Genomic DNA, 26,917 nt, shown 5'->3' on the forward strand with positions numbered 1-26,917 from the left:
ATGTACCTGGGTTGCGGGCACTTCCCCAGTGGGAGATGTGCAGGAGGCAGCTGATCGATGTTTCTCTCTCATTGATGTTTCTGACTCTCCATCTCTCTCCCTTCCTCTCTGTAAAAAATCAATAAAAAATATATTTAAAAAAAAAATAATGGGAGAACATGGATGAGAGCAGAATATTTATGCCTAAAGCTGGCGCCGCCCCCCTCCCCTCCCCGTATGTATGTATCATGCAGTGAAAGAGGACCCCGTGTTTCCAGGTTCAGCATCGGGGACGTGGCACCCTGAGTGGAGGGCGCGGGAGCGTGTGTTTGGGTGTTCCGCGTGGGCATGGGCCGCGCGCTGGCTGTCGCCCTGGCCGGGGTAGTGTGTGGGGGGTGGTCTGGAACACGTGTGCCGTCGGAAAAGGCCTGTAACGCTGTGAGGTAATGCCCTGTTATTTTAGGGAGTAAATAACATCTCTCATGCAGCAGGTCGTATGGCTCGGCTGCCCGGCTTAGGGCTTAGGTCCGCTACGTAGCACTTAAATCCAAGGCTATGAGGACTCGCGGGAGGGCCTGTTAAGAACTGTGTCAGTCTATGTTTTTCCTTTATGATGAAATACCTCTAATCCATTTTTAGCAAAAGTGAGGATGATTGCTGGCTGTGTGTGTGTGTGTGTGTGAGTGTGTGCGCGCGCAGCCCAAAGGCAAGATTTATTATTACAGAATAGACAGTAGCTTGCTCTCTTGGTTTTTTAAAAAAATTGTTTTCCTTTGAAATTCCAGAGTTAATGTTTTGTCTGCTTTCGATCTGACCCTTTTTGGAGAGCAGCATGCTTTTGTGTGCTTTTTTTTTTTTCTTTTTCGCCAGAGAGAGAGATAGAGAGAGGAAAGAGAGAGAGAGAGAGAGAGAGAGAGAGAGAGAGAGAGAGAGAGAGCTGGAAACAAAGAATCCTTGTCTGTAAGCGAAGCAGGCAGGAAACCCCAGTCCCCAGGGAGCTCCGCCAGCCAGGCCTGTCCCGGAGTCAGACTCCAGCCTCCGAATTCAATCTGACAGCTTGTCTGGGACACTTTCTAAGTAACCATTCTCCTTCCTTTCTCTGAGGAACAGAACCGCTATTTTTTTCGCTGGGTGCGCTGCGTGTGCTGTGACCGCACGTGTGTGGGTTGCGCGGCGACCAGGACACGCTTTCTCTCCATTATGGCCGGCGCTTCGCCCGTTTCCTGGGTCAAGTGTAACCTTGTTCCGGGATAAGGAGGCCAACAGTGCCCGGTGTGGTGCTGTCGCAGGTACAGAGGCATGTGGCCAGGGCTTGTGTTCTTTTCTTTGGTGCCAGGGACGGCGTGGATTCCCTGATTGGAAATGAGGGAATTCCGTCTCCAGAATAACTCACGTTGGGCAGGTTTTATGCCTTTGAGGATCTTTTACAAAATATGCTTCTAATGATCCTTGCCCTCAGCTTCTGGGTTTAATTCATTCTTTTACAGCGTATATCCCAGACGTGTCCCTGCGAGAGAGAATTCAGGGTTGACCCCCCACCATTCAAAGTGGGGCCCTTCTCCCTCCTGCCGCCTCCATCCAGTTACTCAGACCGGGTGACTTTGCCACCAGGGAGTGAGGGATGGTGAGGCAAAGCCAAGCTTTCTGGCATGTTCATTTGGAGGCCGCCCAGCTTCAGCCTTGCGGGACCCCCAGAGGCACAGAACAGTCCCGATCACTTCCGGGTCAGAGACCTGATCGCTGTGCCCAATGGGGCAGTTTTGCCCATGTAGGATCTGATAAAAAAAATTCACCCTTCAATTGTGAACGATTCCTGTCTTCTCTGTCTTCGACATTAACTGTCTCCCGGCCTCTCTCTGCCTCGTGTATCCCTCCTCCCCGGTCTCACTCCCACCCCATCTGTAGGCTAGGCAGCCACACTCCCCTCCCCGTGAAGGCCCAGATGACCTACCTCAGCAGGGGCTCAGTACCCCTTCCCCACGTACTTTGCTTGGACTTCCTGTTTTGCAGTTGAGCATTCAACAGATCCCATCATAATGGTCTTTTGTCTTCCAAGACATCAAGCCTCTTGGAGATGGGAACTCAAGCAAGGCCATGGGACGGATGGATGAAAATTATAGGCAAAATGCTTGGAACTGCTTCCCAAGAGTGACGTTTCTAAGCATGGGAATGATGTTTGGTTTTGTCCACTGCAGATGGTGCTTGCCTTTTCCTCTACCTTGCCCTGAATTCCCCCTTCATTGGACTCCCAGGGGATTCCGCTAATCAGTCCCATCCATGAGCTGGGGAGGAGCTCGCCAAGAGCAGACTTCAGTTATAAGATGGGCGTTCCACTTCACCCATTGGCCCTTATTTTAATCCTCCCCAGAGGGATATGTTTATTGGTTGTAGAGAGCGAGGAAGGGAGAGGGAGAGAGAGAAACATCAATTGGTTGCCTCCCCCAGGTGCCCTGACTGGGGACAGAACCTGAAACCTGGGCATGTGCCCTGACCTGGAATTGAACCCAAGACGCTTCGGTACATGGGATGATGCTCCCACCAACTGAGCCACACTGGCCAGGGACCGTGGGCTTTTTTTTTTTTTTTTTTAATCAGCTTAAATTCCCCTTGGAGGCCTTTCAGATCTGGGTCTCCCTGCTCAGTGTGCCAATATGAAAGAGGCCAGGGACAGAAGTAAGCCAAGAAAGAAAGTGATCTTGTGGGGAAATTTAACTTCTGCTCGTTTCACCATTCTTTCCTTACCCTTCTTCTCACCCTCCCCATCACAATAGCCACTAACATTTATGAAGTGCTTACTATGTGACAAGAAGTTTTCTCTTCGCGTCACATGTATACTTCATAACAACCTCATTTAGTTGGTACTATTCACATCCCTACTTTACACGTGTGAAAATTGAGGCACAGATAAGTTAAGCCCAAGTCACAAGGCAAATGGGAAGCAGAACGGAATCTGTTACTGCAGCCCCTCCCCAGCCAGGCAGGGACAGGGCTCTGCCGTTGCCTCTTCCTGTTCCCTCCACCACCCCAAGGAAAGGACGTTTCTTACAGGAAGCTGACATCATCTAGTTGCTACTAGACATGATTAGATTAATAGATCCCTGCTATGGTCCCCCCAAAAAATCAGGGACCTCACTCCGTCTACTCTGGTCTTTGCATCTCACAAAGCATATTATTGGTTTCACAGATGTTATTTTTACTATGACGCCTTCTAATTCGCATAACATTATTCTTTCTTGTGTATTTAATATCACATTTTAAATAATAAAGAAAAAAATGAGAGATTTAGAAAAGGAATTGATATATGGAGTAATAAGATTGCAATACACTTAATTTTTTATAAGGAGGGGGAGATGGGTATCAGTCTAATAAATCTAGTTGTGAAATGTTCCTCAAATTACATCAGATAGACAATCCCTGGCCTCTATAAGCTTCATTGGCCCGTGGCTCTCAAGGAAGAGAAAGAAAGGTATCCCAACACCTGGGACCATGTTAAAGACACCTGCCAGGATGCTCCAGCCACCCCATCCCACTCCGCCTTCTCATTGCTATGCACCCGTGGCAGGTGGAGGAGCCCAGGAGGAAGATGGAGCTGAGCATCTTTGTTTTTAAAATAAGTGCCTTCCATTGCTTCTGAAACCTTCCCCCCTTCACCACCCCCACCATCGAGGGCTTTATTGGAATACTGAACAGAAAAGCAATCCCTTTCTGCCACTATGGTGTGGGGCTTTCTCCTCCCTCTGCTAAAAGGTACCCGGGGCCCTGGTCCTGGTCCTGGATGCTTAGAGGTTCCCACGTTGACTTTCCTGCCCTCCTTGGGTATGTCTTTTGTCTTTATGTTTATCAAAGCTGTTCTTAGATGCTCCCTGGAGAAATCAGGGATGTGATAGGCTGTGGGAAAGGTGCTTGGGAGCAACTTGACCCCCAGAGCACCCTTCCAATTAGACTCAGCCAGACTACAGCTTCTCTCAGCACGGCCAGGGAGGGGCCTCCCTGACTGTGACCTTGAGTGCTCAGTGGGCTGGAGCTCCATCACCTCTCAGTGGCATTTCGCACTTACTAAGTGGGCCACTGGGGTTTTTGCATTTCCAGTTCACCTCCAAATTCTTAACTGCTACTATTTTAGGCCTCCCATCTCTACCAACTTTCACGTTGACTCACATTTTTCATCCCATTCCAGATAGCAAGACTAAGACTCAAAATGAAATTGCCTTCGGTTGCTGTAACTCCATTTCCATGACCGTGTGGTCTTGATTTGTAATAGAAACTAGAAGTGACCCCCGTTGGCTTTTTTGAGGAGTGGGGCCCCAAAGTACTTTGGAAATCAAAGGCCAGGTCTACAAGTGCTCCCAATGGCCCACCTCAACACAGAGTATTCCAAAGGCGTGTGTTCTGCTACAAGCACTGATTTCGAAATTCTACAGGGAGGTTCTTTGAGGGCAGCAGTAGCTGGAGAGTACTTAAAGCTTGCTTAGTCTCATGCTCATAAAGCAAATTCTATCCATCCATCCATCCGTCTATCTCTGTCCTGGAGAAAGAGAAGGGAGCTTCTCTCCTGCCCAGACAGTGGTGTGGGAGTGTGGGGCATGTTCTGGTAGCATCATCAGCTATTTATAATAATAGAAGTGTAATATGCTAATTAGACCAGACAACCTTCCGGGTGAAACCAGGGCTGCGAGGGAATCCTGGGTCCCGGGTGCCAGCAGCCAGGAGAAGGAAGGCCTACTCTTGCAGAAATTTCATGCATCAGGCCTCTATTTTTGATATAAAACCTTTCCCCAAGTTCTTTTTATAGATGTAACAATTTCCTCTCTTTTTTTAAAAAATATGTTTTTATTGATTTCAGAGAGGAAGCGAGAGGTAGAGAGAGATAGAAACATCAATGATACGAGAGAATCATTGATCGGCTGCCTCCTGCACACTCCCTACTGGGGATCGAGCCCACAACCTAGACTGAAATCAAACCTGGGACTCTTCAGTCCACAGGCCAATGCTCAATCCACTTAGCCAAACCAGCTAGAGCACAACTTCCTCTCTTTAGAGAAACCCCTAGCTGACATAAAAAAGAACTTATTTCTTTTGGGAGAAGATAGTCTTCGAGGAAGAAATACTATGGCTAGAAACACTAACCAGGACATAGATCAGCTTTGCCTCTCGAGCAGCGGTTCTCAACGTGTGGGTCGCGACCCCTTTGGCGGTCGAATGACCCTTTCACAGGGGTCGCCTCAGACCATCCTGCATATCAGATCTTTACATGACGATTCATAACAGTAGCAACATGACAGTGATGAAGTAGCAACGAAAATAATTTGATGGTTGGGTCACAACATGAGGAACTGTATTTAAAGGGCCAGAAGGTTGAGAACCACTGCTCTCGAGTCTCAGAGATCTGTAAGCTGAAGGTCAATAAAAACTTTAACATGTCTCCGTGAAGAAGTTCAAGTTCTTGTGTCAGGCATACTCTAAGGAGAAAGTGGTTCATTAAGTGAGGTTACTACTTTATCAAAATCCAACACATGCTTCAGGGCCCAGTTCAAGTTCCAGCCTCTTCAAGATATATTTTCCTTACTCCCAGACACTGCAATCACTTCTCAGAACCCTCCCACACGCACAAGATATCCATGAACCTAATTACTACACCAGTACTTTCTGGTCTCTAATTGTGACTTTTTTTCCTATGCCCTTTTTCCAGCCCTGTAGCTATTCAGTAAGTACTACTGACAGTAATGGATTCATTGGGGAAGGAAAATGTAGTCTTTGACAATTTAATTTAACATTTACTCAATCCTTCTGCTTTCCTAAAGAAAGAACCATAGGAAATTAGCTTTGGTTGACACAAGAAAGATTACCTTCTCATCTCCCATGCATTAAACTCTGGAAAAGAATAGCAGCTATAATTCTATAGGACACTTTGGAGTAGTTGAAGCATTTGCTCATGCGTGAGCTCATTTATTCTCAGCGTAACCCTGTGAGGATTAAATAGGCCATTTGCTTTTCCAGGCTCTTAAATTTTAGAGGAGTTATTTTCCCCTGGGTATCTCCCTTTTACAGGTAGGTTAGCTGAGACTTGGAGGCATTAGCCACTTGCTGAAGTTCACACAGCTGACAGAGATGTGAGGCAAACCAAGGAGTTCTGAACCCCAATCCAGCATTCTCTCTATTGCAACGAGCTGTTTCCCTGTTTGGAATGGATGAAAGAGAAGTCATGGAATCCTTTCCCATGAAAATCTTTGGAGCCTTTAATAAAACCACAAACAGCCTTATGCTTGATAGCATTTAGGTACGACTCTTCCAAAGAGATGAAAATTGTTCTTGGTATCATTTGGAAAAATCTTTGAGCTTAAACGGTTTTTGGCCTGTCTGTAAAAGAATCATCAATCCTGCCCAATATCCTAGAGGAGTCTAGAGAAAGGAAGTTTTCATGCCATGAGTCATACTTTCAATTTCTATTAAAATTCTTATATGGCCACATATGATTTCTTTCATGCTTCAGGCCTCCAGGCCAGTGCTAATTTGCATGTCTGGTTTAGATAATGTCTGAGGTACCTTCCAGTCTGAAAAGAAGCCTCTGATTCTATTATGTAAGACCATGTTCTAACTTCCAGAATTGATGGCTCTTTTTCTTCAACTCCTGGGCTCTTGCTGTGTAGATGCAGGATTCGGGGACAGAAGCATGTCATGCTCACCACCAGGTCATGAAGATGGCATGTTTAGAATGACTTCCCTGTCCACTTAAATATATATATTTACACACACATATATATATATATATATAAATATATATATATATAAACATATATATATATATATATATGATTTCAGAGAGAAAGGGAGAGGGAGAGAGAGAGAAACATCAATGATGAGAGAGAATCATTGATTGGCTGCCTCCTGCATGCCCCCTACTGGAGATTGAGCCAGCAACCCGGGCATGTGCCCTGACCGGGAATTGAACCTTGACCTCCCAGTTCTATCTCTCACCCTCTCCCTTCCTCCCTGAAATCAATAAAATATATATTTAAAAAAAAAATTCCACTAGAACCGTGGTCGGCAAACTGCGGCTCGCGAGCCACATGCGGCTCTTTGGCCCCTTGAGTATGGCTCTTCCTAAGCCTTAGGAGTACCCTAATTATGTACCTACCTTTATAGTTTAAGTTTTAAAAATTTGGCTCTCAAAAGAAATTTCAATCGTTGTACTGTTGATATTTGGCTCTGTTGACTAATGAGTTTGCAGACCACTGGGCTAGAAGACCAGACAGGGCAATAAACACGGGACTCTTCCAGGTGACCCTTAATCTGTAGAATTTTGGGAAAAAAAGATGCACAGGTTACAGGCACAAGATTGCATCCCTTGCCGCCAGGGAGCGTGAGAACAGCCTCACTGTGAAATGCCAGCCTAAGAGGTTCAGATCAAGGCCCTGAGCAGAGTGGAGGGGGCTGGACCCAGACAGACCACCTCTCCTTGAACCCCAAGCCCTAGTTCCTAAGCAAATGGTTAGGTTTTCTTTTTTGCCTGCCTGGAATCCTCTTAAACCTGAGGCAGATCTGACTGAAGAAGTGGGCAATTTAGTTGTGTCTACATGGCCCGATGGTGGCCAGGGGCGGGAGGAAGGGGGCAGGGGGTGGTTCGGGCAACCATCCAACTAACCTAGTCAGTATGAATCGCCTTTCTGCATAAGGCTGGCTCAGAAACCCACCTTGAGGCCCTATCAAAATAAAGAGGTCATTTAGACTTCGGTGTCACTTAGACACGGAGCCCACAAGAGAAGCAAAGTGAGAGAGAGGCCGGCTCAGTAGGCAGCCTGCGTGACTGTGGCGGGGCCGGGCCCGGCCGGTGCGCCACTTGACTCTCCAAACTTTTCCTCTTTCAAATCCATCCATTTTCCCCCCCAAGCATTTTGCTCATATGTCTTTTTGTCCTTTGCACATATAATATCCGAAACAGTGCCTCCATTCTTCTCCACCCAGCGGGTCCGTCCTGAGCCGAGGCGCTGTTTGGATTCCAGGACGAGGTCCTTGAGCAAAGGAAACCTGATCCAGGATGTTTTTTTTTCCCTGAGTTCCAAGTTTGAAGACAGTCCTCCCTAGATATTTCCCTCCTCCTGGGGTCTCAGTGGAAGCCAAGATCCTCTGTTGCTCTTTGTAAAATAAGATGCCACTGAGGCGGAGGCTGGGCTGCCCCTATAGGACGGGTTGAAATGAGGTGAGGACCCCGCTTCAGAGCCAGCTGCACAGGGACTGTGAGCTGACAGGGGTGCAAGGAGGCTGCCAGTCAAAACCTAAGCCTCATACACCAGCACCCCTCACTACCTTTCAGGGCGATAGTCTTCAAACTGGGGCCCAGGATAATCCATTTCCTCCTTTAATATGCATATACATACATATGTGTGTGTGTGTGTGTGTGTGTGTGTGTGTGTGTTTACTGATTTTAGAGAGAGAGGAGGGGGAGAGGGAGAGAGAGAAAAATCAATGAGATGAAGAAGAAATCTGGATTGGCTGCCAACCCGTATTGGGGATCAAACCTGCAACCCAGGCATGTGCCCCGACCGGGAATCGAACCAGAGACCTCGTGGTGCACAGGACGATGCTCAACCAACTGAGTCACAGCTGCCAGGCCGTTTCTTCTTTTGAAAGAGAGCCACCCTTTATTCCAGTTTGGGAGTCAGTGGTCGGGATCGCAGGAATGGGACTGTCCTTCCTCCTCCTATCCTTCCCCAGGCCTTCCTTGCTGCGCTTTGTAACCTTGTTTCACCAAGATAAACCTCGGAGAGGTGCAGGCGAGATCCTGTGGCCTACAGGTACAGTGCGTCTATTTTCAAATCGCCCTGTAGCAAATGCTTGTTTCGTCTTCCTAGCGACCCTAGAAAGAGTTGTTAGTCATCCATTTTAGAGAAGCAGAACCTGAGGTTACAAAAGGGGTGAGGAACCTTTTGCCCCAGGTCACCCAACAGAGCAAATGGTAGCGCTGGAACCTGAACCCAGGGCGGCCTGGTTCTGAAAGCCATGTCGCCACCACAGGGGTAAAGCCCCCTAGCGCAGCAGTTCTCAACTTGTGGGTCGCGTCCCCTTTGGCAGTCAAAGGACTCTTTCACAGGGAATCACCTAAGACCATCCTGCATATCAGATATTTACATTACGATTCATAACAGTAGCAACATTACAGTGATGAAGTAGCAACGAAAATAATTTTATGGTTGGGTCACAACATGAGGAACTGTATTTAAAGGGCCAGAAGGTTGAGAACCACTGGACTAGAGAGAAAGGACACCTCGGTGAGGGCACCCTGCACCTCACAGGGATGCTCACTGCTTATGCACTGGTGGCCTGTGCACCGTGTCTGCAGGGGAGGCCAGGCCCATAGGTCAGGCATCTGAAGGGATCACCCGCAGGGGTTATAGCAGAGACTGTGGCTAACAAGAAGCTGGTCTGTAGTTGTGGGTTGAGAAGGTTCCAGAAGCAGAGTAGGCGTTCACAGGCCAGGGTGCATTCTCAAAGGCATCATGGAGGAGAGCCCTGAGGCAAGCAGCCTGAATTGGGTTGGTGGCGAGACCCGGCCCTTAGAAGCCAGGACCTGAGAGAGAGAGAGAGAGAGAGAGAGAGAGAGAGAGAGAGAGAGAGAAGGGTTTGGGTGGATCATCCAGCCCAGTCCTCCACCAACACCATGGATGGTGCTCCCATGCGCATTCCTCTGAGAGCCTGGAGAAGGCATTTCCGCCTGCCCGACTTGGCTCTTTCTTAGGAAGGTCAAGGTTGTGGGTCAGCGTCCTCTGTCCTAGCACCCTTCTCCGTGGTCATCCTGGCTCTCTCGAGACAGAAGGTAAGGATCTGACCAAGAGGTGCCCCTTCTCTGAGCTGCAGCAGCCATGCCCCCTCCTGGGCTGAAAGGTCTGATTCAGAGCCCGGCTCTCCAAGGATAAACAGGGCGAGGCGCTGCCGGCCTTCTCGGCACAACCAGAAATTCGCCGAGAAGGTTCAGGGAACATTCGTCTTTTTCCATCAAGTAATTGAGAGGGTGGCCTTCTGTCGTCAGGAGTGGAGAGAGAGGCCCTTGTGTGCGGGCGCCCCTGCATCCAGGGCCTCCCGGTGAGGTCATGACAAAGTGGAGAGCCGCGTGTCGCCGGGACACGGGGCCTTCAGACGGTGAACCGTGGGCAGCAGGGCAGAAAAATGTCTTTCCTGAGACGTTTGGCCAGACTTCTGAGGCCCGTTTGAAAGCCTCACACAGAAACTGAGCTAACACTGGATTGTCTATGAGATGGCTGTGCCCAGACAAGGCCTCCCCTTCCAGCTGGGCTTTCAGAAACAAGTCTCCACGCTCAGGTTTCTCTCCCCGGGAGGCTCCCCTGGAATCTAAGAGGCCATCTAGTGTCAACGGAGCCACGTCGAGCGTCACATGATGGAGATACTGTTCGGGCCATTGTGTGCGGGAGGCGGAGTTCCCCACGGCGCTCTGGTCTCTGCCTGCTGTGGCCGACATTGACCTCAGGACCGCCTGAAACCACAAACGCTAGGCAAAGCCCTTTTGGTGACTCGTCTGGGCAATCATCACAATATTTGTCATCTACGCAGCCAGGTGGCAGCAGCCTTCACCCAAGTCAAAAGTGGGTTTGTCAGAGGCGGGTGTGCTTTTGTGCTGACAGAGCAGGCTGCCACCACACACCAGCCCGGACTGTCAACCATCTGCTGGTTGCCGTCGGTCACACCGTACCCTTGGCTGCTCCCTACACTCTGTTTCCAGAAGCCAGTTCCCAGGAAGCAGACAGCAGGCATTGTATGCGAGGGTGGGGGCTGGTGCTCACTCAGGTGGCTCCGTGGACCAGCACACCCACCTGGGGACCCGCCACGCCCGATGGCAGCCAGCCTGGGTCAGGGAGGCCTGACACGGCCACAGGTAGTGTTTGCGCAGGAACGCCAGGCGCTGGTTTGGTGCCCTGGGCCAGACCTTCTCATGTTGGTTCTAGACATAGTTCTGCTTGTGCGTCCGGGACCAGAGCTGACCACGCTGCTCAATGTTCACTTGCACGACAGTTAGTAGAAGAAAAACAAACTCTCCTTTCAACAATGACATTGACAATGTATCAAGTAAAATGCTGGCCACTTCAATTAGTGGCATCTAGTCCCTGACTTCCCTGTGGGGACAGATTTTAGCCGGTGCCTGTAGCAGACGGGCTGTTGTCCATTACTCTCAGAGGTTAGCAGAGTCCCCTGGAAACGGCTCAGTGGGAAGAAGGAAGGGTAGGCCCCTTGAATTCTCTTTATCCAGTGAAATAGTAAACATAAGAGGAAATGTGGATGTTTAGCAAGAAAGAAAATATGGCCCATCTATTCATTCAACAAATATCTACTGTGCGCTTGCTGGGCTGGGCACTATTCTAGGTGCTTGATAATGTCAGAGAACAGAAGAAAGGTATTCAGCTGGGAGATGCAGGACAATAAACAATAAACATGAATTAATTATTGATTAAGTTCAGTGATCAATGGAAAACTAAGAAGTAGCTCATAGGAAGCTCAAGGGGAGGGAAAGGGAGGAGGAAGTTATGTGTGTTTGGTAGGGCTGGCGAACATGTTTGTGGGTCTTCTGAACGTCCTTTCAGTTTATAATAGCGATGCAAATAATATCATTAATTGCTGACATTTTCCACGTCTGACTTGGTGCTAGGCCCCGTGCCAGGTGTTTGCTTGGATATCTCATTCAATCTGCAGGGCAGCCTGGGTTCTTAGACCTCCCAGGCAGAACGCCAGCTCTTGGTTCTTGGCATTGGCCTCCTCCGTCCTCATGCTCTGTCTCTGCACTAGGACTTCCTCCAGAAATACTGGCTTTCATTCCAATCTAACATGTAGTGGATGTCCCCACAAAGCCCTGTGCCACAGAGGCATTGGTTAAACTCCTCAGTGAAGAAGCTGGGGGTCCTTTGTAGATTCAGGCGCCAGGAGCAGGACTTCCCATCAAATAGTTGGGGGCAAAAAAGCAATGGGAGGAAGACTTGTGGTGTTTGTTGCTCAGATGCACACACGGCTCCCAGACCCTAAGCTAGAGACACCAGCCTCCGAATGGCCATTGCTATTGACTGCTCTGTTAGCTTTGCTGTGAGAACACAGTCCAGGCTGATGGCTGGTGGCCTCTGATTCGGTTGATTCATTTTTACCCACTAGAGGACTTCGTGTTGGTTGGGACCTCCATCATCCCCTCAGCCAGGCTTCCCCCATTCCCCCTCCCACCACCACCTCCAGTCCCAGGTGGGCCTGTGGGAGAATCATGACCTACAGCTCTGCAGCCCCAAGACCCTGAGACACCACAGCCAAGATGGGCTGCCAGGCACTTCCTGATAAGGCACCAACTTCAGCCTTGACCGGGCAATTAGAGTTACGGAAGAACCTAGCCATCACCTCCCACTGTCCATTATGGGGAATTAGTCCACGCATTTTGTAGCTGTTGCATGTCTGCTCTGTCCCTGGAGTTAGAATAAAAAAAAAAAATAGGAGGAAAATTTGGTAAGAGAGTGAAAAGGGAGTAACCAAAGAACTTATGTGCATAGCCCATGGTCACAGACAATAGTGAGGTGAAGGCCTGGGGGTAGGGAATGGTTGGAGGGGGTCACTGGCAGGGAAAAGGGAGACATGGGTAATACTTTCAACAATAAAGATAATTTTTTTAAAAAAGGAGTCAATGGTAATGATAGCCATAACCATAATTTGGGCTTAAAAAAAATGGTTCCGAATAGAACATGGCTGTCATAGAGGATGCCTTCAGTAAATGAATGAATGAGCAGAAAAACCGATCAGAAAACTTTGAGACAGATCTTATCAGTGCAGTAAGTCAGGAGGCAAGTCAGGACTTCAGATAACACACACCGATTCCTGGAACTTAATGATTTGTTTTTTTCTTTTTGCATGAATCTGTCACTTTCTATTCCACTTTCTGTTCTGTTCCTACTCAATTCACCTCCTTCCCCCAGGCGCTCTCCCATCCTACACACCACCACAAGCCTCGTCCTCCACCACCCCCTGTTTTCATGGCATTGCCGCCTGCCCATGACATCTCTGTGCTTCCACTGCCTGCACCCCAAAGTCATTAAACTTGCCTACTGCCATCAACATGGCCTTAAACATGCCCTTGGCCCCCTCTTCTAGCCCTCTCTTCCTACCCGTTCCTCTACTTCAGTCCTGCAGCTGCCTCTATGGCTGTTCCCAGACATCACTTGTACACCCCATTACCCGATTATGCCCTATGTCTGTCTGCATTGCTCACTCTCTTCTCTCCAAGGAGGTCTCGTTCAGTTCAGATGACGCCAATGACACTCTCCTTTCCCTCCTTAGCCTCCAGTAGCCTCAATGTCCCCACCACTCCTGTGGTCCATTACCCATCATTCCTCACAATCATAGTTATCCTCTCATAGTCAAATGCAAGGACAGAGAACATGTTTCATATTACTTAATATCCACTCTGTGGCCAACCACTCAGTACATGGCAGAAGTCACTCCACAGTAAATCACTGCAGGCCTACCCAGCATCCCCCACCACAGAAAAATCTTTGAACCCCACCTTTCCTTTGGCTTATACCAGCTTTGCACACACTCGGCAGACCCCCACAGGACAGCAAAAAAATGCCCACGAGGGCTGTCAACCGCATTCCAAGCCTGTAAACAAGTTAGGTTTTTCATTTGCTTTTGTTCTATTTTGTTTTTAGGCAAGCAGAGGCATCTGCTTGCAGGAGGAATTGTGGAAAAAAAAAAAAGTCAAGTGAAAATAAAAGCAGACCACGTAAATGAGTTGAGCCTTGTCTACTTTTGTCCCCTTCCCTGCTCTCCCTCCCCACCCCCACCCCCTCACTTTCTGTTTTGCTTTTCATGCCAGTTGCTAAATACTGTCATTTCAAAACTGCACTGGCTTTTCCAGAACCGGGAGGAATGTGCACTCGCACGTGGATTTTTCCACAAGAACATTCTCCCTGTCTTTCGGCTCCTCTTCGCCCGAAACAACTAGAACAGACGATCAGATGCGCCCGTCCATCTTCGCGGAGCTTATTCTAATTCATTAGAGGCTCAGAAGGGGCGGAGGGGATGGTTTGTGTTTCACTCTGTCAGGCTGTTGTTTGATGAGGTTTGCGCGCCATTTGTTCGGATGGTTTTCATGGTTTCTTTGTTGTTCATGGAAAGACTTTGAAAGTCATCATTCTGTGTCCTCAAGCTCTTCTGCCATGCCTGCTCCGTGTCGCCACGGGACTGACACCAGGAGGAAGGAGAAGGGATGTTTCCAGCCAGTGGAGCGGCTTCTGAGCACAGCTCTGGAGGCGTGTGGGAGAGGGTGGGGTCACAGATGTCCGGGTTCAATGGAGCAGTTCCCATGGCGATTGGGAAGCAAGGCCCTAGTCATTTCCCGGCGAGGCATCGCTCCGTCCCCTCATTTCTTGTTCCCACCCCTGTTCCAGCCACACCTCTGGCCTTTGTTCTTTCTCTGTGGGCATCAGGCCTAGCCCTCTCCACTCTCAAGAGAAAAACATGAGGGCCTGGCAGGTGTGGCTCAGTGGATAGAACGTTGGCCTGCAAACTGAAGGGTCCTAGGTTCGATTCTGGTCAAGGGCATGTACCTCAGTTGCAGGCTCGATCCTTAGCCCTGGTCGGGGCACAGGCAGGAGGCAACCAATCAGTGTGTCTCTCACCTCAATGTTTCTCTGTCTCTCCCCCTTCCTCCCACTCTCTCAAAAGTCAATGGAAAAATATCCTCGGGTAAGGATTAACAACAACAACAACAACAACAACAAAGAAAGAAAGAAAAGACAAACATGAGGGCCTAAGTGAGCCTGGGGTGTGCTCACACCTCTGAGATATCATCACAGCTTGGGTTTGTTGGGGAAGGGCTGGAGCCGGCCACCTGAGAGGTCACGGGCCTGGGCTTTGAGACACTCTTCCCATGGAGTCTTGAATCTGGACGCTGCCCATCTCTTCAGAGCCGTTATAGACATGTTTTCTTTCTATTTATATTTGCAGAAAGCTTTGTAAGACGTCTCACATATGTCTAGCATTTGATCATCACCTGTCGTAGTCCGTGGGGACTGCTCTAACAAAGTACCATAGAGTGAGTGATATATAAACAACAGAAATTTCTTTCCCACGTGTCTGGGGGCTGGGAATCTGAGATCAGAGTGCCAACGTGATCAGCTTCTGGCCAGGGCCTCTTCTGGGTTGTAGATTGTCGACTTCCTAGTGTATCCTTATGCAACAGGAAGTGGGCAAGCTAGCTCTATAACCTCTTCTTACCAGGCCACTAATTCTTTTCCTCAGGGCTCCACCCTCATGAACTGATTCACCTCCCAACAACCCCACCTCCTGATACCATCACATCAGGGATTGGGTATTAACCTATGAATTTGGGGGAGAACACACACATTCACTTCATAACATTAGTCCTACCCTACAAGGTAGATAAATCAGGTAAATTTTAAGTTTCATATTAAAGAAGGTTGAATGCAGGAATATATTGTGATTCATCCAAGGCCTCAGGACAAGTAATGTTGGGGACAGAACTTGAACCAGTCTGCTGACTTCAAATTCAGGGTTCTTCTGTTACTTTGGCTCCCAATCAGAATCTTCATGCTCCTTCCACTCACCCCACCTTTCCCCCAGGGCGAGAGCACACTGCTGGAATTTAGTGGTGTCTGAAAAGTGATTGCTGAATTAAATGTAATTTCTCCTGATTGCTAAAAGAGCATCTTCACTCAATCTTTCTGCAAAGCAGGAGATGCTGATGTACGATTATTTGTTATTTTTCATTAGATCCTTCTTACGACTCGGTCAGGAGAGGAGGGTGGAGCAATAACATGAATTCTGGCCTCAACAAAAGTAAGTACATGTCACCCTGTCTTTGGGAGGAAAACATTTTTCCAAGGATGGGTGGAGAGCGGGGTCATGAGATAAAAAAGGAGAGGAGTGAGCATTTGTCTTCCTGTTTGTTGAGTGGACATCAAAATCAATTGCCAATTTAGGGCCTGTCAGTGATACCGGTTCCTTAAAGAGGGTTGGGGTTTCTGTTCAGAGCCTTGAGTGTGGTTTCATTCCCTTTGGTTTGAGAACTGTTAAAGGCAGAAGGCTTCTCAGGACAAGGTTCTATGCGAATACATAGTCACTGGATTTGGATTCTGTCATTTAAGTGATGATAATGACCCTCTATGACTTTGCTGCTCAAACTGTTGAAGCTCAGTCACGTCAAGGTCACTGTCCCCTTTTCATGAGGGGCTGAGATGAAGGATAACCTGGTGAGGAAATGGAAGGGGTCTGAGACATCAGTTGGAGTTGAAGTCTGACCCAAAACCTCCCATGAAGTGGGGGGAGGGAGAAGAGAAGGACTCAGACTCCTGAGTCTGAAGGACCAGAATGTGTCTCTCTTGCTACCTGAAGGGAGTAAAATATCAAGCACATGAATGGATGCTGAAGGGAATTTTTTAAGAAAGAAGTTGGGGTTACAAACGTATACCCCAATAACCAATCAATAACCAAGATCCCTTTCAATGATATGTGTGATTATTTGTTTACTCTGTGCCCAGCACCTGGCACATTGGGGTTCGCAAAGATAAGTCGAGCTTAGAACAGCTGGGGAGGGGGTCTTTACTCTTCACTCTCCACACATCACTCTTTATCAGTGGACGTGGCACCATCTGAGCTGACTCTAGAGAGAGAAGCAGGATTTGGACCTGCAGTGATGGGGGAGACAGACCCTCCCAGAAGCGGGGGCCAGTGAAAGACATCAAGGCTGATGTGCCTGACAGTCGGGGAGGACTCTGGGTTCCTGGAGCTTGGGATGTGTGAAGGGAAAGAAGTCTGGGAAGGGAAGGAAGGGGGCATGAAGGACACCTAGAAGACAGACCTAATTCCGTAGTCAATGAGGAGTCACTGAGGTTTTTAGACCGAGAGTGCAATGGTTTAGGGAGATTAAACCGGCTAAATAGCATGAGATGGGTCAGTGGGAAGAGCGAGGAGTGATGAAGATACCAGTCAGACTGAGCCTCAGGCCATGCAAACAGCGCAGATCTAAAATGGGTATAACAGGAATGGGGAAGGAATGGGGAGGGTCATGGGAGATGCCATGGAGGAAGCTCAGGAAACAGTAAACACAGGAAGCAGATGATCTTCGCTCAAATATTGCCTTCCCTTTAAGGACCTCTCTACATTTTCTGTTTTTACAATGAAACCCATAGCCCCAATACCATTAGCTGTGCCATCCATCCCAGGTGTTTATTGTTGTTTACCACCGTCTGCACCGTTAACCTGTAAATTCTACCGGGAGCTGTTGCTTCATGGCTGAACCTCTAGCATCAAGAACGGGCCAGTGCACAGTAGAGTCTAGATAAATAGCTATAAGATGAAGTGAGTTGATGAATGAGTAGAGAGTGAATGAGTGAGTGACTGTGTGAGTGAGTGATGAATGAGTGAGTGAATGAGTGAGTGAATGAGTGAGTAAGTGAGAAAGCAGCTTTCTCCTCCTCTGGAGGGCATTTGACAAGATGTTTCTCTCCCCCCTTCGGGCATGTGGCCCCACTGACCGGATTTCCTCTTCTCTTGCCGTAGGTCCTCCCCTGGCAGGAGCACAAACAATGAGTAAGAATACTGAACAGCGGCCCCAACCAGGTACCTGTCCACGATGTGTAACCCTCCTCCTCTGCTTCTCACGCAGCCATTGGTTCCATGTGGCCACCTGAGGAGGATTTAAACAATGTGCTGTGTGTGTCATCACTTTTCCACGTAGGGTCTCTGTTTGACTCCGTAACAGATCTGAGAGTCAATACCCGGCACTGGAATCAGGTTGTTGAATGTCAGAGGTGAAAGGCATATTAAAGATGAAGTCTTCCAATGCCTCATTTTGTAAAATAAAGAAACTGAGGCCCAGAGGAGCAGTGATTTGCTAAAAGCCACAGAGCTCATTGACGAGAGCTACCCTGTTCCAAGTACTCTCCAAACCGTTCATGTTTCACCAATCTTGCTTTCAAAAACACCTCCTTCCTGTGATGGATCTACTTAACAATTTAGGCAGGGGAACTTTAAAAACCATGGAATTGGAGACTTTTATCATTAGAAAGGAACTTAGAGACATCCAGGTCTATAAATCCTTCTGTAACATCTCAGTCTTATGATTGCCCCACCTCTACTTGAATACTTCTAGCAACAGGGAGTTCACTACCTAGCTGGGCTCAATTCCACTATTGGAGCCAAAGTCCCCTCCTTCTAACTTTCATTCAAGTTTCCTAGTTTACCCTCTGGAGAAATCCTCCTATTCTATATGAAGATCCTTCATATAACTGAAGGCAGCTCTTGTGCCCACCCCCAAGGCCAGTCGTGTCTTCTTGCTGTGACACAGCCGAGATGAAGGTTTGAATAAGCCATTTGCTTTGAGATGGGCAAACACTGCTTCCATCTCCACTGAAGACAGAGCAATAGAAAGCTGACTTAAAGATTCATCAGGAAAGTTTAGAAACACAAGACAGGGGATTTGACATAAAAGATTCAAAGAATCCCTAACAACAACAAAAATCAGATGTGACCTGCCCAAAAAATGCTTGTTGTCATACGGTGTGGATAGCAAAGGGTAGGCTAAATGGCCGTAAGGACTCTTCAAAGTTAATTTTGTGGGCCTAAGCAGAAACCCCAAAATCATGTTGATTTTTTAAACTTGCAATTATAACCATAAAAATAGCAAAATTGCACCAAACATTTAACAACATGGTCAAGTTGTAATCAAGCTCTCTACCAGGATTTCCCCTGAAAAAGGAGACAAACCTCATGTAAAACCAATATTGCAAAGATTTTTTTATAGCTAATCACATACATGCTAAGTACACTGAGAGACAAGGACAGCACCTTTTTCCTTCAAATACAAATTTTGGTTAGTGTTGACATTTCCGAGCTTAAAATCACAGAACGCCGTACTGGAAGGGAGCTGAAGGATCCAGTAGCCCAACCCACTCATTTTGCGGATGAGAAAAACTAATACCCGAAGATGGTCCAATGTTTCCTTAGTTTATAACATAGCTGGGGCTAGAAACCGGCGGCTTGATTTTTGGGGCATATATTTTATGCCTCCTCAGAAAAGCAGAGGTGTGTAAAGTTGTTAGGAATGGGTAGAGCTATGAAAGACCACTAACTGTTAGATCTTCAAGCCCATTTAATGAACCACGTTCACCTTATTCGTTTTGATGAAATCTATAGCCACCTCCTTTCCAAATGGTTGTATTACTCTGTTTTATTTTATTTATTTTTATTTTTATTTTATTTTTTATTGCTTAAAGTATTACAAAGGGTATTACATATGTGTCCATTTTATGTATTACTCTGTTTTAGATAATAGCAGCATCAGCTACAAACTTTAGACACCAAATATGAAAAAACAAATATAATGCTGTTACTTTTCCATGTTGTTTCTATAAATACTGGGATGAATCCTGTGATCAAGATCTTTGGGGTCTGCAAAAACAAAAACAAAAAACAGTCAAGTTTTCTGAAATCAGACTTTTCTATGATAGTGAAATAAAAGTACAAAACCTTGAGGTATTCTTATTGTTGATGCTGTTATTCTTATATTTTTAATAACATTGAAGCAAATCTCCTTTTTGTCTCCTTAGATCCATATCAGATCCTGGGCCCAACCAGCAGTCGCCTAGCCAACCCTGGTGAGTTGACTTTGACCTGCAGGATTTTCTTTCTAGAATGTTCCATAGCTATGTGAGCTCACAGAGACCTCTGTCCAAAGTTCAGACACCTGACTGGGGAGTAACATGTACTTCTTTCCTTGAAACGTTCAGCACCGGTTTCTCTAGTGTACCAGTGAGGTCGGGGCGGGTTCTTTGGTCGCAGTAATGTCCATTAGCCTAGGACGTTTCTAGAAAGCAAGTGTGTTAGCACTGCATACCTGCAATGAGCCTTAGCTTAGTTATAAGTGGAACAGGGAGAGGTTCCAGGAGGGAAAGACGGGGTGGGAGGATACAAAGCCACTGGACTGTCAGTTACCTGCCTCCTGCGAGGCACACATGAATAAATATTTCAAAGGTGTTTTATTTTTTAAAAAAATATATACTTTTATTGATTTCAGAAAGGAAGGGAGAGGGAGAGAGAGATAGAAACATCAATGATGAGAAAGAATCATTGATCAGCTGCTTCCTGCACATCCCCTACTGGGGATCAAGCCCACAACCTGGGCATGTGCCCTGACTGGAAATAGAATCGTGACCTCCTGGTGCAACCACTGAACTACATGGGCCCAGCCAAAGGTGTTTTATTCTTGATTTTAGAAAGCATTGCAAGCTATCTGGCCTTACAGAAGAGGTGTGTCCCTAAAAAGTTGTAGATGAAGTAAATTTGACAATGTATTTTAAGGATTTATTATAAAAAGAATAACTCTAAAGTGAGTTCTAAATCAAGACCGCTGAGCATGTGAGCTGATAGGCTGGCCTAGTGCAAAAGTGAGGCCCACACCCTCCCAGCTGTGTGCACTGACACTGCGGTGTCTCCAGGCCCAGTGTTCGGTTCCTGCCCTTTCTGCCCAGGGGAAAAGAAGCCAGCCAGCTTCTTCTTCTGTTGCTTTTCTCTTGGCCCAGGTTCTTCTCTGTAGAACTTAGCCTGGGAGCTGGGAGCTAGTGCCCTGCTAAGGAGCATCCTGTTAGCTTGAAGCCTGTGCCACACCTTCTCCCTGTGCCTGACAGCAGCCTCCTGGCCCAGACTCTTACGCTGACATGAGAACCACTCCATCACTAAATATGAGAGCTGGCCAGTGATTCAGGCCTCTCCAGAAGAAGAAATTCCAAACTCTTGCCCAAAGGAGTGGCTGTGGTTTGCCCCAAATCACACAGCTAGCTCTGGGCCATCCAGCACCTCATTACCCACAGTGCATTTCACCAGGCCTTGGAGTGAATTGTTTTAAGATCTAACTATCCTTATAATGCCCATCTCAGCAGCAAATGATAAAGCAAATCAACAATGAAAAGGAGGGGCTGCCAAGTCAATTCTGAATGTAAAAGAAAATACAGACTTGCTTTGTTTTGTTTTACAAAGGGTGAGGGGGTCCTTGCATTTAGGGAATTGGATTCTGAAATGTCCTGTTTTCCCGTTCCTCTCACCACCTGCAGGAAGCGGGCAGATCCAGCTGTGGCAGTTCCTCCTCGAGCTACTCTCCGACAGTGCCAACGCCAGCTGCATCACCTGGGAGGGGACCAACGGCGAGTTCAAAATGACGGACCCCGACGAGGTGGCCAGGCGCTGGGGGGAGCGGAAAAGCAAGCCCAACATGAATTATGACAAGCTGAGCCGGGCCCTCCGATACTACTATGACAAAAACATTATGACCAAGGTGCATGGCAAAAGGTATGCCTACAAATTTGACTTCCATGGCATTGCCCAGGCACTGCAGCCACATCCAACTGAGTCGTCCATGTACAAGTACCCTTCTGATATCTCCTACATGCCTTCCTACCACGCCCATCAACAGAAGGTGAACTTTGTCCCGCCCCACCCGTCCTCCATGCCCGTCACTTCCTCCAGCTTCTTTGGAGCGGCCTCACAATACTGGACCTCCCCCACGGGCGGAATCTACCCCAACCCCAATGTCCCCCGCCATCCTAACACCCACGTGCCCTCACACTTAGGCAGCTACTACTAGAAGCTTAATCATCGGTGGTCTTCTAGCTGAAGCCCATCCCTCTCTCTCTCTGGAATACTTTGGACTCTAAAGGACATACGTGGCCTTGAAGAGAAAACAAAACTGGATGTTCTTTCTTGTTGGATAGAACCTTTGCATTTGTTCTTTTTTAAAAAAAAACAAAAAAACACACCCTTTTTTTATGTTGCTTCCTCTACCTTGAACAAAGAGATGTGTAATTCCATGGGCCAGTAGGCTAATGTGTATTCTCAATCTCCTATCATCTTCTGAATGGAATATTTAGATTACTGGAATGGTTGTATCATGGTTCTATGAAAGAAACTGTAAATCGTCTTTATTATTTGTATGACCAAAGCAGTTTCTTATCCACACACGGGTCTTATCATGGACCTCGTAGGGTTCACTATGCTAAGGATTCGTGGACTTAACCAGTTAGGCTCTGGTTTGAGACTTAGTGAAAATAGAGGCAGGAAGCTTATAACCTTGTTTTAGGGAGACCGAACTCAGTGAATAGCAACTGGAACATTGGTTGTAAGGCCAGTGAAGTTTTCACCCAACTGGAACTCAAAAGAAAGAAGATGTGTGTGTATTTAAGAAGCCATGGGCATTGGAGAATTCCTCTCAATGGGCAATATGTACTAGGCTGACCATATTCTTTAGAAATAGTCAAGATATTAACTAAGAAATGTTCATGCGAGCGCAGGCATTCCTGAAAGACAGAAAGCTAAATAACTATTTTTTTTTTTTTAGATAGTGACAGTGAGTCCCCGAACTTTGAAAAGTCTTAGGGATTTCTAAACACGAACAGATCCGCAGGCGCTGTGCGCTTGTCAGACCGTCAGTCCAGGGTCACCCAATCAGATGGCAACTTACTGTATAAATTATGCAGAGTTATTTTCCTATATCTCACAGTATTAAAAATAAATAATTAAAAAAATTAAGAAGAATAAGTAAACGAGTTGACCTCGGTCACAAATGCAATTTTACTATCAAATCAGTCTGTGTTATTTTTTTAAATGTAATTTGTACATCTTTTGTCAATCTGTACATTTGGCCTGTTTGTACGTTTTTATAGCTGGTTTGTTGTTGTTTTTTAAAAAACGCATAATGTGACTATTGCTGAAAAGGAAGCAGACTTTTAAGTCACTGACTTATTAAAAGAGAAGCACTGGTTGTAGTTATTTAACAGGTGTGCACACGTTACCCGAGAAGAGCCATTGACATCTTGATGCTTTGAAATGTTTGTACATAACCGTCTACGCTGCAGTCACCTCAACTTTGAAAGGAACAAGCAAACATTCCCTTGTGGGCACAAGGGATTTTTCTGCCCTATATATGCAATATATTTTTTAGATATTAAAATATATATAATTTTGCAGGTAATCGTTGACTTTTTTAAACTATATGAACTGTTAAGCTGACAACTGTCCATGAAGACTATGTTGTAAAATAATTTGACTAAATAAATTGTGCCTTCTTCTCTCAGACCTGAGGATGTCTTTTTCTTACTGACCCCCTCCCATAGGCCAAAGGGTTTTCCCAGGGGAAGTTTTCTATTTTCCTCTTGCACCATGAAGAATTTTACATATGTACAAACTGCATCACAGTAGAAAGTACAAAATCAATGTGTTTTGTTCTTTTGTTGTTGTTGTTAATCCTCACCCAAGGATATTTTTCCATTGATTGTTAAAGAGAGGGAAAGACAGAGAGAAACATCAATGTGAGAGAAACACATCGATTGGTTGCCTCCTGCAGGGACGCTGACCAGGACCCAGGCCGTGGAGGAGTCTGCAACCAAGGTATGTGCTTTTGACCGGAATCGAACCCAGGACCCTTTGGGCCGCAGGCCGACACTCTATCCACTGAGCCAAACTGGCTAGGGCATATGGTTTTGATTGTTGTTTGTATTAATCAGGGTTCTCCAGAGAAACAGAACCAGTAAGAGATGATATAGATATAAATATAGATAGATATAGATGTCTATATAGAGATACATATATAGATAGAGAGAGAGAGATTGACTGATTGTGAGGAATTGACCCCATGTGATTTTGGAGGCTGAGAAGTCCCCTGGGCTGCTCTCTGTCATGTGGGAAAGCCAGGAGTACCTGTAGTCCCAGTCCCAACCTCAAGGCCTGAGGACCAGGAGAGCTAAAGGTATAAATCCCAGTCCAAAGGCAGCAGAAGAGAAGCATCCCAGCTCAAACAGGCAGGAAGCATCTGGTGAATTCCTCTTTCTTCTGTCTGTTTGTTCTTTTCTGTCCAATAGATTGGCTGATACATTGGGGAAGGCAATCTACCTCACTAGAACCGCCAATTCAAATGCCGACTCATCCAGAAACACCCACTCGTGCATACCCAGAAATAATGTGTCATCCGGGCACCCTGTGGCCCAGTCAACTTAATACTTAAAATTAACCTTCACATGGCTGACGATGTTGGCAGAGATTTCTTTTTAATGTTATTTCAGTCTTCCTCCAGCCTGAAAGCGGTCTATTGGATGACAGTCAAGGCCATAGACAGTCTGTGTCCAAGAACTGGAACAAAGCAAACAGGTTGGCCCAGGATGGACCCTGTCCATTAGACTTCATTCTATTCCATCCACCAAGCTCCTCAAACCCAAGCGGCCAACCCCCCAATTCTCCAACAGAGAATCAGATGGCCCAGCTTCTAGCTTGTTCCATGCTTCTGTGTCTCTGGATCTATTTGTTCAACAGTTTGTTTTGTTCATTAGATTCCACATATGAGTGAAAAAAGGGGACATATTGTAATACTTTTAACAATAAGGATTAAAAAAAAAAAAATGGCCCGGCTTCTTCTGGTCCCGTGCCAGGATTTTATAGGGCCCATGCAGATTTGTAAGATCCTTTTTCTTCCCAAGGCAAAAACTTTCTTCAAAGTGCTTCACTGTTAGGTAGCTTGTTTTCAATTTCTCTATTTTATAATGGTGTGTGGGGGGGGTGGGGGGGAGTGAATGAGGCTTGTAAAGACCTTGATGTGAGGAATTAGACCCACAGTGTTGGTAACCCTATGATCTTCCCTTGGTCACACTGAGTATCTTCTAGACAACGGGTCTACCCAGGCAGAATGAGATGTGCTCCAGAACTTTGGTCTCCAATTTTTTTCACTTGCACCCTGCCATTCAAAAATGTGTTAGGCCGGCGTGGCTCAGTGGTTGAGCGTCGACCTATGAACCAGGAGGTCACGGTTTGATTCCCAGTCAGGGCACATGCCCGGGGTTGTGGGCTCAATCGCCAGTGGGGGGGCGTGCAGGAGGCAGCCAGTCAATGATTCTCTCTCCCATTATTGATGTTTCTGCCTCTCTCTCCCTCTCCCTTCCTCTCTGAAATCAATAAAAATATATTAGAAAAAAAAAAAAGAAGCTATTCCACTCACTAACAGGACCAGCACACCATTTTCTCCTTAAAGGCATTTGTGCGGAGGAAGGAGTGGCAATGCCCAGGTTTAAGGTTGACTGGCTTGCTGGAGGCATCCAGCTGGCAGGTCACAGTGGACAAGAAGGATCTTGTCCTCCCGCTTCTGGCTCAGCGTTTCCCCCACTCCAGTGTTCTGCACCTACGCCATGACGTTTATTTGTTCTAACAAACAGTGCCAGCCAAGGAGAGAGAAGCGTGGCACAGCTGTGGGCAGGTCTGGAAACCAGTCTCCCCCACAGTTGACAGCCCTTTGGAGCAGGAGGTCATATTTTTTTTAGTGTCAAAAAAACATTGTTGACTCCCACACAAAGGACGCGATATTTTCAATATCTGCTGCTTTGCAACATGTTTAGTGACCACCAGAAATGTAGTAACACCTAAACTAATCGTCGTTTTGCTTAACCAAGAATATCTCCATGCATTTGAACGATGAATCGGTACAATGTTTATGTAGTCCATGGGTCATGCAGCAAGGGTGGGCCATCAGATGGGATGTGACTTGTTTAGACCAAATGAGATCCAGAGGCTTGAGAACACCAGGGCAGAAAGGAATATCTGTTTCTCTTAAAATTTTATTTATTGATGAGAGAGAGAGAGAGAGAGAGAGAGAGAGAGAGAGAGAGAGAGAGAGAAACATGGATTTGTTTTTCCAACTTATTTGTTGTTCATTCATTGGTTGATTCTTGTATGTGCCCTAACTGGGGCTTGAACCTGCAAACCCTGGCATATGGGGAGGATGTTCTAACCAACTGAGCTACCTGGCCAGAGCCTAAGCCAAGGTGCTGCCAGGCCAAGGCAACGGTTTTGGAGAAGAAAACAGAAAGCAAAAGGAAACAAAAGGCAGTGCTTTCTGTAGGTCCTCTGTAAACTTGGCTTCACACTCTGCTTCCCCTAATATCTGTTCTTGAACAGTCATCCTGTAAACATGTCACCTTAAACTCTATTGAAAAGACACCAGGTTGGGAAGCAACCCCGAGCCTGGCTGCCCTGCTCCCACCGAGCTCGGGATCTGCCATTCACAGCAGCGCTGGGCTGGTGGCCAGCACTCCCTCCAGAGGCTGTAAAATGGTGCTTAGTATCAATGGAGGGAGAGGGGAGGTCATAAAGAACCTGAAGGGGGGGGGGGGGCACCAGGGGGTTGGGTTCTGGTGAATAAACAGAGGCTTCAGCTCGTATCCAGGAAGAACTTTGTGTTTTGCAAAAAGCACCGCGGACCCTTCATCACGTAGAAAGCTACTGAAGTTGAACTGCACTCCCTCAGCCAGGGAGCCAGGGGTAGGATTAGGAAAGGTCTGCTGATTTGGAGACTACAAATCCCAGGCTCCCCTGGGGGACGGACACTTCTGAGAGGAAGTGGGTTAGCCAGTCAGACCTCTAGGGTTTCAGCCAATTGAGGAAGCACATGGAGGGAAGCTTTTAAAAGGAATGTGGGCTCCCAGGCCTGGGGTCTGTCTCCCTCTCCCTCTCCCTCGGCCTCCTGTCTAATTGTTTCAGGCTGCCTGAGCTGGGAAATTCCTAAGCATATAGTCAATTTACACTTCGCTTAAAAGCTCTAGGGGGGAAACGAAAGGTTTCCAGCGAGACCACTCACTTACCTCCAATTGCTAAACTAAACTTAGATTTTGAACTGAGTCGCTTTATGTGTTTGCTTAGGGGGAAGAGAGGCAACTTAGGTAGAGAAACGAGCAAGGGTGCAATGCCAAAGGACTGGGTGCACATTCTGACCCTCCCACCGACTGGGCAACTATCCACACCTGCACAGTGGGGAGCTGAGCAAGTCACTATCTCCTGCAAGCATTCCTGTGAGGGATCAGATGATCCCTGTGGAAAACCCATAATAAATTCCTGTACAGGAAGTACATCTATA

At 46.9% G+C, this 26,917-nt stretch overlaps 1 protein-coding gene across 1 annotated transcript in view; it reads left to right on the top strand.

The window, feature by feature from the left end:
- FLI1 (Fli-1 proto-oncogene, ETS transcription factor) overlaps window positions 1-23,100 on the top strand; it is a 117,419-nt gene extending 94,319 nt beyond the window's left edge. The window contains exons 6-9 of the mRNA XM_081114141.1: window positions 15,748-15,813; window positions 17,536-17,595; window positions 19,584-19,631; window positions 21,084-23,100. Of these exons, the coding sequence (XP_080970267.1) occupies window positions 15,748-15,813; window positions 17,536-17,595; window positions 19,584-19,631; window positions 21,084-21,613 (704 nt within the window). The 3' untranslated portion in view covers window positions 21,614-23,100. The remainder of the gene's footprint in view (window positions 1-15,747; window positions 15,814-17,535; window positions 17,596-19,583; window positions 19,632-21,083) is intronic.
- The last annotated feature ends 3,817 nt before the right edge of the window (window positions 23,101-26,917 follow it).

The sequence above is a fragment of the Myotis nattereri genome, assembly GCF_964212035.1.
Source record: "Myotis nattereri genome assembly, chromosome: 19".
Lineage (NCBI taxonomy): Eukaryota > Metazoa > Chordata > Mammalia > Chiroptera > Vespertilionidae > Myotis > Myotis nattereri.